At 50.9% G+C, this 16,695-nt stretch overlaps 1 protein-coding gene across 4 annotated transcripts in view; it reads right to left on the bottom strand.

Annotated features, from left to right (window-relative positions):
• The window catches only part of PTPRE (protein tyrosine phosphatase receptor type E), a 181,593-nt gene extending 166,587 nt beyond the window's left edge, over positions 1-15,006 (bottom strand). Inside the window, exon 1 of one of the 4 annotated variants that reach the window (XM_038009719.2) lies at positions 14,750-15,006. Coding sequence is in view for 2 of the 4 variants with exons in the window: in XM_038009714.2 (XP_037865642.2) it covers positions 14,469-14,561 (93 nt within the window). In the remaining 2 variants the exon portion in view is untranslated. Of the gene's footprint in view, positions 1-13,949; positions 14,014-14,468; positions 14,611-14,749 lie in introns of those variants that run through there. The other 3 variants (XM_038009714.2, XM_007964418.3, XM_038009715.2) reach the window with 3 other exon arrangements.
• Positions 15,007-16,695: the final 1,689 nt, after the last annotated feature.

Below are 16,695 nucleotides of genomic sequence, written 5' to 3'. Positions count from 1 at the left end.
TGACCTCCATCAGCGCAGCTGCCTGACATCCCAACACCAGAAACTTGCTCATTAGTGAGCCCTTCTCCAGGATCCTTCTTTCAAAAAGCAGCTCTTAAAATTGGACTTCATGAATCCACTAACAACTTGTCATGGACAATTCTATTCAATTGCTTTCCTTTAGCAATTTCTTCCAGCAATTTCACTTCCTGCAAGAGCAGAGTTCTTGCCCAGCACAGGGCATCAGACTCAGCATCGATGCCTCTCTTCCACTGGTACCCTGAGCCACAGCACCCTGCCCATTCCTCCTGGGCTCCCATCCTGCCCTCCCCATCAAAGAAAGTCCTGACCTCATTCTGGGACCCTGCAGAAGACCCTGGCATTCTCCACCCTGGCCACACTTGGAATTCCCTGAGGGAGCTTTGTAAAAAATGCAGCTGCCTTGGCCTCACTGTAGAACTTGGAGCCAATCATGAGAGCAGGGTCCGAGCAGGAGGCTCTCAGGAACTTCCCCTGTGACTGTGAGGCACAGCCCCGCTGGGTAATAGCTCGGTGAGCCTCTCCTGGCCCCCAGCTCTGTGCCCCCATCCCAGTCCCTGTAGACCTCCACATCCCTGGCATCACCTCCTCCAGTTCAAGATGGAGCTCAAGTCCCTCCTGTGATTCTAAAACCCTTCCCAGGCGGGCCCAGGTGTCTACCCCAGCCTTCCATCTGACTGCTCCCTGAGTGAGCCTGGGGGCCACAGGATGCCTCTTCCCACCCCATCCCCAGCAGCCGTGTGGCCCCTGTTCCCACACATAGGCATCACCCCTCCGTCTTGGGCATTATTGGTCTCAATCCCTTTTCAAATCCCCACCCTGCTGCTACTGTCTGGGCCTCCAGTTCCTTCTGTCAAAAATGCACTGATTGTCAAAAATACCTCACCTGGTATTGCAGTTGTGAGCACCAACCGAGTTAACATGTCCAGGTGCTTAGAGCAGGAGCTGGCTGGCACTCAGCAAGGGCAACCTCAACACCAGTGATCGCTGGTATTATCGTAATGATTATTTCATTTATTGCCCTGGACCCCCACTGAAAATAGGACCCTTGCCAAAGGAGCTGTGTTTCCACATCTGGTCCCTGGGAGGACACAGGGCCCAAGCCTGGATGATCAAAACAGGGCAAGCCCCAGACACTGAGGAAGCTTTGAGTTATCCAAGCCTGGCTCATCAGAGCCAAGGAGACTCACGTCTGGGTTGATCTGTAGGGAAAAGCTCTCTCCTTCCACACGGAAGACAGAATGTGAGTTTGCTGGAGGCTCCACAGGACTGAGTCTGTCAGAGCACGTATGAGAGGGAGTCAGGGCCTTCGTGGCAACATCTGGCCTATGGATCCAATTGTACCTGAGCTTTCAGTTCTGTAAGTCAACGCCCCTACGAACTTGACTGAACTTGAGTCATATTTCCATCTCGTGCATCCCTAAGGTCCCTGACGGACATGGAGCCCACCACCGCCCCTCCCCCAGTGTGTGGGGTGGCATCACACAGCTGCATTTGCACTGAGGTGTCCTGGAGAGACCAGGGAAGTCCATGAAAGAAGAAGGTTTGTTCCAGGCTCAGGTACAGCGCCTCTGTAGTAGACTTGCCCATAAACGCACTCTGGGTGGACTGTAGCTGAGTCAGCCATGGGGAATGGTCCCTCTGCCACTGGAACTCCCCGACCTAGGAGTGTTGAAGAAGCAGGGGGGAGGGTGCTGTGGCCACGTGGGCTGTCACACGCCCACCAGCAATCTGGGAATTCATATCCTGGCTGGGGGTCAGGCAGCAAAGTGGCCCCTCAGCCAGACCCAAAGCAGAGGCAGCAAGAGACCCCTCATGCTCCAGGGGGCTGCCCCTTCCCAGTGGGATGCAAAGTGCTCTTCTCACAGAGGCTTTCCAGCCTTCACAAATGCCTTGTGTCATTTGTTACTAGAGGCTGAGCTCAGGGTAACCAGATACCAATCGCTTCCCAGGCTCCATGCACTTTCTTACCATGAGCTAAGCCCATTGCATTCAAACACTTGAGTAACTCCCACCCAGCATCATTCCAGCCACAAACTCGCAGCAGTTACCCTGGGAGAGCATGGCCACACTTCCTGCCTGCTAGGGCTAAAAATGGACACAGCACGCCAAGCCTGGCTGCTCCAGTTTCCAAGATGCCAAGCCACTAAAGAAAGCATAACCTCTTTAAAGCATTTACAAATTACTACTACACTGAAAAGGAAAAAAAAAAATCCACTGCTAAGTAAACTAACCACGATTGACGTCACTGATTTCTACCCAGCACTGCCCATTCATTCAGGATGTGTATTTTGACATAACCAGTAATAAATCATTTGTAAACAAAAGCATGCTGCACATAAGATGTTTCCACACGCTACTGCCTTCTCAAGCACCTCCTGGAAGTAATTTGCCAGGCGGAAACCACACCCAGAGGACTAGGGCCAAGCAGACAAAAGATGGATGCACAGTAATGAAGTCATAGCTTGTCACCTTCAGATCCTGCTAAAGGTTGGAATGCACTTCTGTCTAAACAGATGAATAACCCGGGCTTTCTTATGGATGCAGATGAGGGCCCTCCATTTCCCGAGGCCCAGCACCATAAGCTGCGTTACAGGCACAGGAGGGAGGGATGAGGGGTCAGTCCACTAGGGGCAGCACAGAACAGAACAGGAAGAAGGCAGCCCACGGGTGGCAGGAACAGGCAGTGTGCCCCGGGACAAATCTCCCTTTCCTCATCTGCAGCTGGCCTCCAGCTCTGACTCTAAATAGGAAGATCAAATTGCTGGCTAAACGTCTCAAATTGTTGCAAGGGTAAAATTTAACTTTGGTTTTTGGTGAACTGAAAGACTTGGGACAAAAAACATATTTCTAGTTACATTCAAATATATGAGAAAGGTTATTGAGAAAATCACCAGAAATGAGTGAAATTTTCTTTTTTTTTTGACGACAATGCATTTAAGGGCTGGTCCTTCAGTGTACAATGACATCCATTTCCTGGGCACATCAATGGAGCCAAATCTGCCTCAGTCCTAGGCACTGCCTGGCACAGAATGTGTAAAATAAAGGTACAAAATGAATCTTTGGATCTTCAAGATACAACTACAACTCCTATAATAGACTTGTCCATAAATGCACCCTGGGTTTCTTAGAACCATGACTTTGAGATGTGTTCCAGCCCAAGGAGGCCTCAGTTAAACTTCCTTTTTCTCTGAAGGGAAGATAATTCTTGCACTTCCCAGTCAGGCCAGTTCTTTGCAATTTTGCAAAAAGTCTCTTTCACGCTCCTTGAGAAATACACACTGATGCTCAACAGCCACGGCTCTTCCTCGTGGGCAGGGTCCGCCTTTGCTCTTGCTGTCATTGTGTGTCTCCCTCTGACTCTGCCAAATGACAACTGCCAGGATGCTGACTGGGCAGGGGTTGCCCAACAGCCATAAAGCCAGCCCTGGGACTTGATTGATATGAATAGCCAAGATTTTTTCGGCCTTTCCCCCAAGCTCCTTCAATAATTTTCATTTCTTCCATATAGATTTTCTCCCTTTTTTTCTTTTTTCTTTTTTTTTGAGACAGTCTCTCGCTCCAGCCCAGGCTGGAGTGCAGTGGCGTGATCTCGGCTCACTGCAAGCTCTGCCTCCCAGGTTCAGGTCATCCTCCTGTCTCATCCTCCTGAGTAGCTGGGACTACAGGCGCCGGCCCCATGTCCGACTAATTTTTTGTGTTTTTTAGTAGAGATGGGGTTTCACTGTGTTAGTCAGGATGGTCTCGATCTCCTGACCTCCTGATCTGCCCACCTCGACCTCCCAAAGTGCTGGGATTACATGCGTGAGCCACTGCGCCTGGCTCATTTTCTCCTTTTTAAAAGGAAGCTTAAATGTGGCACTCCAAGCCAGCCTGAGGTCGTTAGATAAGAGTCATGGGAGCCAGAGAGAGAGCAAGGTGACTCCCGTTTGTCCCCATCAGAGGCCGAGGGTCACCTTATGGAGCTTCTCGAGATCATTCCCACCTGCTTTGTAAGTGGGAGCAGGAGATATCACCCCTCGTGAGCTGACTTCTCTGATGACAACAACCATCATTCAATGATTCAATATATGGCATTTTTTTTTTTTTTTTGAGATGGTGTCTCACTCTGTCACCCAGGCTGGAGTGCAGTGGTATGATCTCAGCTCACTGCAACCTCTGCCTCATGGGCTCAAGCGATTCTCCTGTCTCAGTCTCCCAAGTAGCTGGGATTACAGGAGTACACCACCGTGCTCAGCTAAGTTTTGTATTTTTATTAGAGACGGGGTTTCATTATGTTGGCCCAGCCAGTTTTGAACTCCTGACCTCATGTGATCCACCTACATTGGCCTCACAAAATGCTGGAATTACAGATGTGAGCCACTGTGCCCCGCCTATGTGGCATTTTGTTAGGAACATTGTCTAGACCCTAAGAATGTACAGTGTAACCCAATTTTCAAAATAAAAAAAATTTTTTGAGACTGGGTCTCGCTCTGTCACCAAGGCTGGAGTAAGTGGCATGATCATGGCAGCCTCGACCTCCTGGGCTCAAGTGATCCTCCTGCCTTAGCCCCTGGAGCAGCTGGGACTACAGGCACTCAGCATCACGCCTGGCTAATTTTAAATATTTTTATAGAGACAGTATCACTATGTTGCCCAGACTGGTCTCAAACTCCTAGTCTCAAGCAATCCTCCAACCTCAGCTCCCCAAAGTGTTGGGATTACAGGCATGAGCCACTGCACCTGGCCCTGTAAGCCCATTTTTAATAAAAAGAAAGATGACAGTTTAGCGCTATGAAGCACAAACATTGGCACCATCAGTTTCATGCTGAAAAACTCTCTTCACTTCCCTTTGGACAGACTCTCCCTGCTGGAATCGGCTGCCTGGATTCCACATGTTGGAGCGGCTTCCCCCTCTGGCACCCTCAAACTCAGTTCACATCCTGGGTGCATCATCATGCCGTAAGCCTATGTCTGGTCTGGATGCATCCAGTCACCCTGGCGGAAAACTGCGGGGCCTTGGTTCTCACCCTCATCCTCTCACCCGCATGGTCATGTTGCCTATGAATCCAACCTGCTGAGTCGGTTTCCCCCATCACCTCCATTCTGACTTACCACACACAGCCAGCAGGGGGCCCCTTCTCAAACTCACAGCTGAGCATGCTGCTGGGCTCTGTGGGGCTGGGCAGGCCGCACAAACCGGATACCTGGAACCTGTGAACCTCAGGATGGGAGGAGTGGTGTTAGGAAAGACTCACTGAAACTATAAAAATGACTGTGTGCACACATGCGTTTTTCTGGAGAATGAGTCCATAGTCTTCCTTAGAATCTCAAAGGGGGTCATAATTTAAGACAGGTTAAGAACTGCTGGTCCATCAGACGTAATCCAGACTCCTAGATGGTGCACAAGTGTTTGGGGTGATCCTAAAATTTTCCATCTCTTTTGTCCCATCCCCTCTGTCCCTGGGCTACAGCTCCATGCAGACACCTGCTCTTCCCCGACAGGACACACCACCTTCTATTGCCAAGCAAGTAGATGGCAGCCCCTCTGTCTGGAATGCTCAATCTCTGTCAGCTGCCTATGAAATGGCCCAGTAAACCAAGCCTGCTTGTATTAGTCTGTTTTCATACTGCTATAAAGAACTGCCTAAGACTGGGTAATTTATAAAGGAAAGAGGCTTAATTGACTCACAGTTCAGCATGTCTGGGGAGGCCTCAGGAAACTTACAATCATGGTGGAAGGGGAAGCAAGGCACCTTCTTCACAAGGTGACAGGAAGGAGAAGTGCAGAGTGAAGGGGGAAGAGCCCCTTATAAAACCATCAGATCTCATGAGAACTCACTATCATGAGAACAGGATGGGGGAACCACCCTCACGATCTAATCACCTCCTACAAGGTCCCTCCCCCAACATGTGGGGATCACTACTTGGATTACAATTCAAAATGAGATTTGAGTGGGGACACAGAGCCAGACCATGTCACTGCGCTACCTGGGGAGGCCCTTCCAGGTCTCCACTCTTCCACAAGAGCATCCAGCATCACATTTAACACTCCCTGGAAGTGAGTTCTCTCTTCCTGTGGACCTGGAGCATCCACAGGATGTCACAAGCCATTGTGCCTTTTTTTTGGTAACGCCAGTGCTAAGCAGTGCTTGTACAGATGTTCCTGGGCTTACAGTGAGGTCATATCCTGATGAACCCCTTGTAAATAGAATATATCATAAGTTGAAAATGTACCCAAAACTCAAGAAACCCATTGTAAATTTGAGAAACTATAATAAAACCATTGTAAGTCATAGATCCTCTATATACTGCAGGTAGTCAAAAAAGGTTTAATACTTCCACTTGTTCCATCTAAATGATATTACAGACTCTTAAACACTACCTACATTTGATGAAAACCAAAAAACATCCTTTGAAAGAATTTTGTTGGCTAGCTAAGAATAGTCCTGGCTTGGCACAACACAGTACAAAATTATTAAATTTCTGGCTCTTGCATTTTTATATTACTTTGGGCCAAAATCTGGACTTTGCACAAAGGAATTTAAATGGACAGACTGATTACATCTCCAATAGATGACTGAACTTTAGCTGATGTTTGCAACCTTGGCAAAAAGTAATTTATTGAATTACTGATGCACTGAATGAAGGGCTGCTATGAGCTTAGGAAAAGAGAGTGCTGAGTAAACAGCAATTCAAAATTAAAGACGAGGTTCCTGGTTCACAGTACTTTTTCGTCCAGTACTTAAATGTCCAACTGTTTATGAAACTAAGGCTGCTTTCAGAAAGAGGAAAGCCATACTTAATCACAAGGAAAAATTTTTACTAGTAACAATGTAAGTTTTGGGACGATTTGAAATAATGTGGCTGGAAACAGAAGTTTCTTTTTTTGATAAGTAGACTTCCTAGTGCAACTAAGACTGTACAGTTTTATTTTTACATATTTAAGCTGCTAAAATGTGTTATTCTCTTTGGAAGAGCATTTACATGCTTTCTATTCATTAAAGTAAGTACCTGAAGGCAACGTTTTGTTGGCCTGGATTGAGTTACTATAAATCTCGAATGTAATAAAAATCCACAATATTCAGGCTTTTTATTAATTCATACTGATTTCCTCCCCAGGAATTGTAAGAGAGCTTCTGCTTCAGAGATTCAGAGTGTTTGGGTCTGAATATGAGCTCCACACCCTGACATGTGGATATGCCACCCCTGTGCTCTGAAATTGTCCTGGGTCATTCCTTGGTCCTTATCTCATGCCCAGCACGCAGGGCTCACATTCCAGGTGGAAAGGGAACTTCCAGGTCTCCTTAGTAGACAACCATTGGAAGATAAAAGATCACCATCTGAGAAATGCTTTCTCTCCTACGTGTGGAACAGTAGAACAGTGGGAAAGCGCCCTGAAGAGAGGAAGGATTTGGAAAGAAACACCGACATCTGTAGGAAATATTCTGTGCTGAAAACCAACCTCTTAGTTGAATTTACTAGCAGGTCTCTCTGGAATCTAGAAAACGAGCTGGAGCATTCCATAGGGAGGATTTACTTTGTCTTCCCCAGAGGAGTCTGGAGGCCTTCCCACCTCCAAAGATCCATCCCATGTTACCTCAGTAACAACCTAGCCTTTTTCTGAAAGTGTGTTTTGTAACAAGTGGATGGGGTTAGAAGAGTTAAGAGTAGCGCCTGTCCTGGGAATAATGATGGTGTCAGGAAAACAGGCTGCCACTGTCTGCGAAGCCTGTATTTCCACCTGTGCTGTGTATGTCAGTCTGTTCTTGCACTGCAATAAAGGAATACCTGAGGCTGGGTAATTTATAAAGAAATGAGGTTTAATTGGTTCACAGTTCTGCAGGCTGTGCACAAAGCATAATGCTGGCACCTGCTTTAGGTGAGGCTCAGGAAGCTTCCAATCAAGGCAGAGGAGGGAGGAGCCAGCATGTCATACAGTGAGCGTGGGAACAAGACAGAGAGTGGGTGGGGGGTGCCACATTCTTTAAAATGACCAGATCTCATGTGAACTAACTGAGCAAGAACTCACTCATCAGTAAAGGGATGGTGCTAGTAATCAGGAGGGACCTGCCTCATGATCCAGTACCTCCTACCAGGCCCGACCTTCAACACTGGGGACCACATTTCAACGTGAGATTTGAAGGGGACACACAGGCAAACCATATGCTGTGTTTCCAACAACAAAATAAAAAGCTTTACCCCATGACAAGGATTTCAGACCAAAAGGCTGGTGGATGAGGTGGGGGCAGGGTAGAGAGGAGAGTCCCAGGGTCGGACATCAAATCATGGAAGTAGGTGTCCACCTCTGAGGCTGGCCTCTTTATAAACTGGAGAAGAAAGGAAGGCTGGAGCTCCCCAGAGTTTCACCGGGAACCTGCCTGGACAGGAGCTTCCATTTTGTCTGGGCTGTGCTTGGTGGGTGCGTTCCCGACCCTCAGAGCGCCCCTGTGCATGTTAGCCGAGGAGTCGGGGAGAGTAAACCAGTCTGCACCACAGACCTATGAAAGCCCTATTGCGGAGACACAGTCTGAAAATTGCCAAGTCCTTCTGGAGTGAGAGGACGCCAAAATAAAAGGACTAAGTACAGAGGTCATTTAAAATAATACACTGTAATCAAGTAGCTACGTGATAGGACATTTAAAAATCTCACTTGAGAAGAAAGATGGAACTAATTTTCTCCCTAGTACAAAACTGGTGACTAATGTTCAGCTGGAAATGTCCAAACAGATTTAGGGACATTAATAACCAAAAATTATGTTTCTGCATTTATTGAATAGAAATTAAGTGACTTGCCTTGAGGACAAAGGGACTGTGGCAAAGGAGAAGTCAGGGCTCACATCATCTCAGGCCTTTGATTCCGGTCCCCTGGTCCCTTGCCTTGTGTAAGACCACTGGCCCTTTGGTGAGCATGGGGCCAGGCCTCTGCGTACCACCTCCACCGCTCCCCATGCAGCTCCCTTGGGGGCATCATGCTCCCCATTGTAAAGACCTGGGCTCACACTGGGCCAGGGGAAGTCCCTTGCCTTGTCCAGAGCCTTAGTTTCATGGGCCTCCATGAAACCAGTCCTTCTGCTCCTAAGTCCTTTCCCTGAGCCCCAGGCTGTGTCATCTCCCCTTGAAAATAAAGTCCCATGGCTTCCACTTGCTACTGGTATTCAGACAGTAAAATCACGGCAGGGAGAGCCTCTGCCATTGGCCTCCTCCACTGCTACCTAGACAGGCTCCTACTGAGTTCTATTACCTTCGTCCATCTCTCCATGTCACATACATGCATAGAGTGAGCTCTGAACCCCAGGCATTGTGGGACCAGCTGTCCATCCCTGGGAGCTGATGACAGAGTCATGTACCTGCCCAGGGCGCTCACAGCCAAACACTATTGTTCCCATGCTAGCCCTTCCATTGGATCAAATGTGTAGCCAGAACCCAGACCTGGGATCCGAACAAGTTTTCCTATCAATTCTTTACTCTCCACCCAACAAACACTAACATCAAAGCACCTGCCCAAAACACGGTTGGTTTTTAGCACATAACTAAGAATCATTTTCTTTTCTTCAAACATTTCCCTACTCCCTGCTGGACTTTATATTTGTTTTTGGGAGAAAGATTTATCTGCCTCTTTTGTTACTTGTTACAATATACATAACAGACTGGATTAACTGAACATTCTTGATTGCATTTGAAAGACATTTTTAAAAACAGATGCCCTTTTAAAATATTTTATCTGGCCCCTATTTCATTGGGAATCAATATAAAAGGATATGTTTATTTTTCTGAAATATATTGTTAAGAATTTTTATTTCATAAGCTCAATCAAAGCCTCTGAAGTATTCGTAGAGTTGAAAGAAAGACTTGGGGCCCACATTTCTGGCTGTGAGCAGGGTGTTGTAACAGTTCAAAGGCTGTGCACCACATCAAAACTCCTCACATGGAACACCTGGACGGGGCGGACCATGATGGGTATGACTGGGAGAACAGCAGCCAGATCCCAGGGAAGAAAAGGAGGCTGCCCTCATAATCCCCAAACTGGGGGTCTCCTAGCCCACATCCAGCAGTGACTGGCCCCGCAACTGCTCATCTGTGTCTGCTCAAGGATTAGTAACATTCGATCAACCCCTATTGCCTCAGGTATGGCTGATCTAAAATCCCAACCATCTGAAATATCACCCAGCACTCTGCTTTTGGTGAAAAAGAAAATCCTAGTGACAAAATAATGAGAAGTTAATCCTCCAAAATAAACTCTTCGTATGTCCAGGGCCAGTACCTAAAATTGGCAGCGTGCTAAATGTACCCACAGGCCTCTCCTCACTCTCTCTAGATTTGGTGTCCAGAGCAGGGAGACATGTGGCCCAAGTGCTGAGCCAAGAAACAAGAAATATGCCTGGGATCCAGCCTTGTACAGAGTCAGCAGCCCTTCCTGCCCAGTGGTGAGGAGGGGTGAAATCGGGCAGAAGTGCGGCAGCTGTGAGGGGCTCAGAGACGGCCCAGGATAGCCCCTTTCTTTGGATAAGCAAAGTGAAGTTCTGAGAGTTTCTAGGGTTGGCCACAGCTTCCTAGCTTTATGTTCTGGTCTAGAAGCTGCTCTCTTACCCTGATTCCATACACCTCATTTTAGGCCACAGTGCTTCTCAGGGCTGTGTTTCGTTTGCTTTTGCGGTACCTCACATGCAGCCAGGTTTAATTCAGGCCACGAGCCTGGTTAATGTGCATAGCAAGTTGCATTTCTGCCTCATCGATCACTGGAGTCAATGGTGCATATTGAAGAATGATGGCCTTCATGGTAAGTGATAACATTATGGGATTAAAATACTTCATCACACAAAATTTACATAATAATCATTTAGATTGTCATGCAAAAACTAAAGTTATTTAGCATGTCACACCATACTGATTTGACTTACCAATCTGGATGATTCACAAAAGGTATCTATTCGTATGGTTTTTGCTTGGTTCATGTATTCATTCAAACTTCATTGATTTTTTTTTTTTTTTCCATGACAGGGTCTTACTCTGTCAACCAGGCTGGAGTGCAGTGGTGTGAACATGGCTCACTGCAGCCCTGACCTCCCAGGCTCAGATGATTCTCCCACCTCAACCTCCTGAATAGCTGGCACTACAGGTGTGCACCACCAAACCCATCTAATTTTTTGTGTATTTTTGGTACAGAATTCCACCATGTTGCCCATGCTGGTCTGGAATTCCTGGCCTCAAGTGATCTGCGTGCTTCGGTCTCCCAAAGTGCTGGGATTACAGGTGTGAACCATTGTACCCGGCCTCAAACTTCATTGATTCTTACATGTGCAATGCACAGCATTAGAGGTTGTAGGGGAAAGATAACCACAATTTATTGCATACCAGCCATGTGGCCTGTCAGTTATATGTATCCTATGTTCCCCTCACAGCAGAAGCCCTGGGAAGTAGCAATGATGACTCCCATTCTAGAGAAGAGAACACTGAAGTCTGCATTTTGAGTCATTTAGCCAAGGTCGCACCAGAGTCAGAACTTGATGAGTGAACCCAAAGTACACCCTCTCAGAGACACACCCTCCACCCTTAAAGCACTGGCTGCCTAGTGGAGGAGATAACCTACTTGAGCAAGTGAACTGGAAATCAAAATCGAGTCCAGTAAGTGCTTTAGGACAGGCACAAATAACGTTCTATGGAACCAAGAGTAAGAGAGATTCCTCTCAGGTCAGGAGGCCAGGAAAGCTTTGTGGAGACTGAGACTTTTGAGGTGGGCCTTGAGGTTTGGGTAGGAGTTCCTAAGATGGAGATAAAGGGGAAGGAGACTGAGTCTTGGGATCTGGAAAGCTTCGGGAGCTTTATAGAAGACAAAGCCATTAGACAAAGCCATTGGTTCAGCAGGAAAAAAGCCAAAAGAAAAACTAGAGATGTTCTTAGAACTGTAGTTTTTTTTCCCAAGTGATATTCAAATATTAAGAAGGCCAGTCTTACCCTAATGGATACTTTCATTCCTGCTTTGGCAACAGAACTTCTGTAAGGGTGACTCAGACATTATAAATGAAAAAGTCTTGTCTAGCAAGGGAACACAGGGCAGCTTCGATCCTGTTCCCTCTCTGCTCCCAAGCCTGCCTCCCTGGGAGGTCACCTGGGGTGCCTGGTCCAAGCCAACAGTCATTTTAGCAGGTGAGTCCAGCATCTCCAGAAGGGCTGGCCACATGACCCCTGGATGGACCATGCCCATCCACATCAGCAAAAATGTGTGGCTGCCTATCAACCATACAACATCCACGCAACAGACACACACTTGCTCCAGCAGCACATGTACTTCGGGAAGATCTCACTTCCAAGTTGTTCATCCATGGCCAGTAGTCCTCAAGGCTCCACTGGCAAGTACACGGCTGGGCACTGGAGATACAGTATTGTCCTCTCTTCATGGAAACTATAGTCCGGCATATATTTCAGAAGCAACATGGAGGCCGGTGAAATTGGATGGATAAAGACAACACTGGGAAAGTACTGGAAGGGGAGGAGAGATCACAAGTTTGATTTTGACACATTGAGTCAAGCAGCATTTGATATCCCAGGGATAAATGTCAAGTGGGCAGCTGCAGAGGAGAACTGCAGACGAGTGGCTGGGCCTAGAAATACACCTCTGGCCTTCAGGGAGGGAATATGGATCAGTGGTGCACCTTAGACTAGGTTAATGGTGGTGGAAATGGAGCACAGTGGACCCACTGAGGCACGGCTGGGAGAAGCATACTTTCACGAGTTGAAACTGATGCATCTGCCATCACCCCCACTGTGACTGCATCTTCTACTGGGGTTCGGGGACAATGCTTTGCACACACAGCCACCTCTCCTCTCAGGGTCAATGATGTACATGCACAGCCACATCTACTCTCAGGGACAATGGTTTGCACACATGCATCCCTGGAGAAGAGGGGGCTCCCATGAGGGCAGGGTGCTTCAGGACCTCCTCCAGGCTTCCGTGGAGGTGGGGGTGCTGACACAGGGAGCGTGTCTCTCTCAGCCGGGTGGCCCCCACAGAAATGAGAGGTGGCCTCTGTATGGCTTTCTGCATTACCCTCACTTTGTGTCCACCCAGGACCTCCAAGAAGTATCACACATAAAGACAACAATGCCCTCATCCACTGCCCTCAACTGGTTTGACTAGAGCTGATGAGGGAGTGTATGACTAAGTCCCAAGCCATGTGGACACATCCAGTGACCTGACCTTTTCCAGAGACAAATCTAGCTCCTAGCTCTTGTCCACATGGGAACGGTCTGTTGGAGCAGGGAGGGGGCGGTGGTGACTCACAGGCATCACCAACATCAATGAACAAAAATCTTGGCCCCCAAGGTCACGTTCAGGGGCAGGGCCTTGTCTGGGAAGGGCTGGGTGCTGCGTCAGGCCCCTCTCACTGCCAGCGCAGCCCCCACCTCTTGGGCCTGCTCTACCTCACCTCTGACCTTTTGCTCCCCAAATGCCAAGAGCCTATGCTTGGTAAGTACAGACCCCAACCCTGTTCATACCACAGAGCTCTGCCCATACCATGCTGGCCGAGTGACCGTGGTGGTCAGATGCTTGTGCAGCCACTGGCCCCCACCATTTCAGGCCCTCCTCTGGCCCAGCGTCCCAGTTTTGGAAACACCCCTCCACCTCCACCACCCCCACACACAGTTTAAATGGGCAAGAGTCATTAGTGTGCAGAGGCAGAACTTCATCCATCTTTGGGACACAAAAACCTCCAGACGCCCTGGGTCAAGGGGTACCTGGGGCCAAAGGCAGAGCTGACTGGACATGGACACAGTAATTTCTGGATCACGTGATCACTCTGCTGGTGTTCATTCAACTCACTCATACGCTCGTTCACTCTAAAATACAAGCAGAGAACTATATTCTTTCTTTGAGTTTCCTGGATTGAAACTCTGATGGTCACGACTCAAGACAAATCAATATCATAATTCTGCAAGTATAATTGGCTAACCTTTCTGGAAAGGTTTGCATGCCTGGAAGGAATTTAGGTCAGGTCCAGTGCGGTCTCCATCCGGCTTGGCTCTGCCTCCCCATCCTGTGGGTTGCCCGGCCTTCCCCAGATGGTCCCGAGAGCGCTCAGAATTGGCACCGCGCTGGCCTATGTGCCCAGGAGCCCTGGGAGGTCATCGACCCTGCAAATCGCGGCAGTCCGGCCTGGACCACCTGCCAGGGTCTCCCCGCAGCATCTCCGACCCCGCGCGGCTGCTGCATTCCGCTCTGCCTGCCTCCCTGGGAAGGCGCGGGCGCCTGGCTGTGGGGCAGCATCCTGGCAGCGCGCCGGCCCCTCCCGGAGTTGGCACAACTCGAGCCACTTTCTTCAAAGGCGCCAGCCTACAGCTTCGGTGCGCGCAGCCCCCCACGCGAGGCCTGCACCCCCTCTCGGTGTCGCCCGCTTTCACGTACGCCGCCCTGCCGCCTGCCCCCGCGCACTGTCGCCACCCGCAGACACGCGCGCCCTCCTCCTGTTTACCGAGAGGGAGCGTGAGCACTGCCACTGTGGTCGCCAAGTTGGGCTGGGGACTCCGGGTGAGGGTACGCGCCGCGGGCCGGGGTCGGGCGTCATGCGGTCCCCAGCCGCTGGTACTGGGCGCGCCGCGGGGGCGGCGGAGACAGGGTCGGGACTCTGAGCCTCGGAGAGGCCCCTCCCTCCCGCGGCGGCGGCCGAGGCAGCGTCCTTGGCCTGCTCGGGCCGCCCGGGGCGCACGGTCCCCCACAGGAGCGCAGGGTCCCCGCCCGCACGCGCGCGCTCACCTCGGGGGGGCCGGTCCGGTCGCGCAGGTCTGGCTGCCGCGGCGGCTCCGCATCTCCCGGGCGCCCGCCCGCCGTCCTCCGGGGCGCCCGGCTGTCCCTGCCGGGCGCGAAGAAGGGTCGCGGGGACGCGCAGAGGCCGTGGGTTCCTGAAGCCGCTCGCGCCGGCTCCTGCCGCCCGCCGTCCGCAGCGGAGCAGGAAATTTGTCCGGCCGGCCGGGTCCCGCCGCCGCCTCGGCTCCAGCTCCGGCTGCGGCTCCGCGGCGGGGGCGGGGGCCCGGGCGCTGAGAGGAGCGGGGGCGACGCCTGGTGCCCGGCGCGGGGAGCGCATCCAGGGCGCCCGCCCCACCTGCGCGGCGGGTATGGCCCTGAGGCCCTGCCCTGAGAGCACCTAGGCACTGTGGGTGTCCGTTTACTCAAGGCCGGTGCCCTTTCCGGGGAGGCCTGGCCCAGCCCCTCCGCCGGGACCCAGGTGCGTAGGGAGAGGGTCAAGGTATGGCAGGCACTCACACCTGGAGGAGAGCAAAGGCAAGGCCCTGCCTCTCCCTGCCCTATCCCTGTGCACCAGGAAGTGGCCTGGCTGGGGACTCGCCCTGGTCTTGCAGCAGGTATGGGACTCGCAGGGCACCCCGTGCGCTTCTGGTGCGAGGAAGCTGGGAGAGCTGTGAGGTCGCTGGGCCTGGTGGCCTCCTCAGGAAAGAGGTGGGGATAAGGCGCCTGTTTGGGGGATGTTGAAGAGGGCTCGCTTGTCCTTAAGGCAGCATCTGTCCAAGTTAAAAACGCACGAAGAGAAAGAGGAGCGCCCGAGTCAGGCACTGGGCCTGCTGTCTAGCCGACTTCTTCCAGGGGATTTCACTCAGGCTATTTAGGGAGGTTTCAGAGAAAAGGCAGTTCCCTGGGAGGAGCAGAAAGCACATTGGTGGCATCTTGGTTCTGAACCTTTGTGTCGTGCCCTCTGGTTGGGGCTACGGCCCAGCCCTCATGAGGGAAGCTGCATTCTATGGTAGGGGCCCAGCTCATTAGGCGAATGAATGAATGAATGAATGGGGAGAAAGTGGCACTTAGGGTGTGTTACCCCACGTTGCACCGTTTGCTAGCCGACGACTCTTAGCATACTTGAAGTCTGTTTAGACAGAGCTACAGACCCCAAAGGCTGCAGAGCAATGGGCACCTCCTGGCAGAGGCCACCAGCAGGTGACTTGCCCAGAGTGGGACTTCCCCTCCACAGGGGCCAGAGAGCTGCGAAACCGGGGGAGAACTTGAGCGCCACCTTCCTGCCCTGCCCTGCCCTGCTCATTTCTGTTCCTGGGGGCCTTTTCTAGCCCCAAACCTTTAAACACCATCCGCATGGGAACATCTCTAAACAGCACCGCTCCGGGGCCCTCTCCTGCAAGCTCAGCTCCTCCTGGCTGTCTCCTGCTGTCTCAGACCTGCCTCTTGCTCTTACTTGGTTTCTCTGCAGTCGTCCCTATCCCTGCCTCCATGTCCCACCTCCAGTCCACCTCCCAGAGGGCCCAAGTCCGCTTCCCACCGGCTTCTCCATGCATCTCGCCCTTCCCTCCTGTGACTGCCTGCACCCCTCTAAAGCCTACAGTGGCTCCCCAGCTTCCCACCCAGTCTCCCAGATGATCCATTCTTCACACTTGGTCCCGGGCATCTCACGAAGTGGAAACTAGGTCCTGCTAGCCCCCTGCTTAAAAGCCTCCATGAAGAATAAAATCCAAACTCCCACGAGGCCCTGCCTGACTTTCCTGGCTGCTCTGAGCCTCTCACCCCTGCCCGCTGGGCTCCAACCATGGCTCCTTTCTCTCAGTGCCAGAGCCAAGCTCCTTCCTGCCTGGAGCTTCTCCAACCAGTGCACCTGGTTCCTTCTTACTGGTGGCTTCTGGAAGATCACCCTGCACCCATCTCTTCTGCCACTCTCTTCCACAGCCCCCATCACAGTTTGG

This window comes from Chlorocebus sabaeus, chromosome 9 (assembly GCF_047675955.1).
Source record: "Chlorocebus sabaeus isolate Y175 chromosome 9, mChlSab1.0.hap1, whole genome shotgun sequence".
Taxonomy (NCBI): Eukaryota; Metazoa; Chordata; class Mammalia; order Primates; family Cercopithecidae; genus Chlorocebus; species Chlorocebus sabaeus.
Note: the sequence above shows the minus strand (reverse complement) of the source record. Positions and strands in the feature narration are given on the sequence as shown.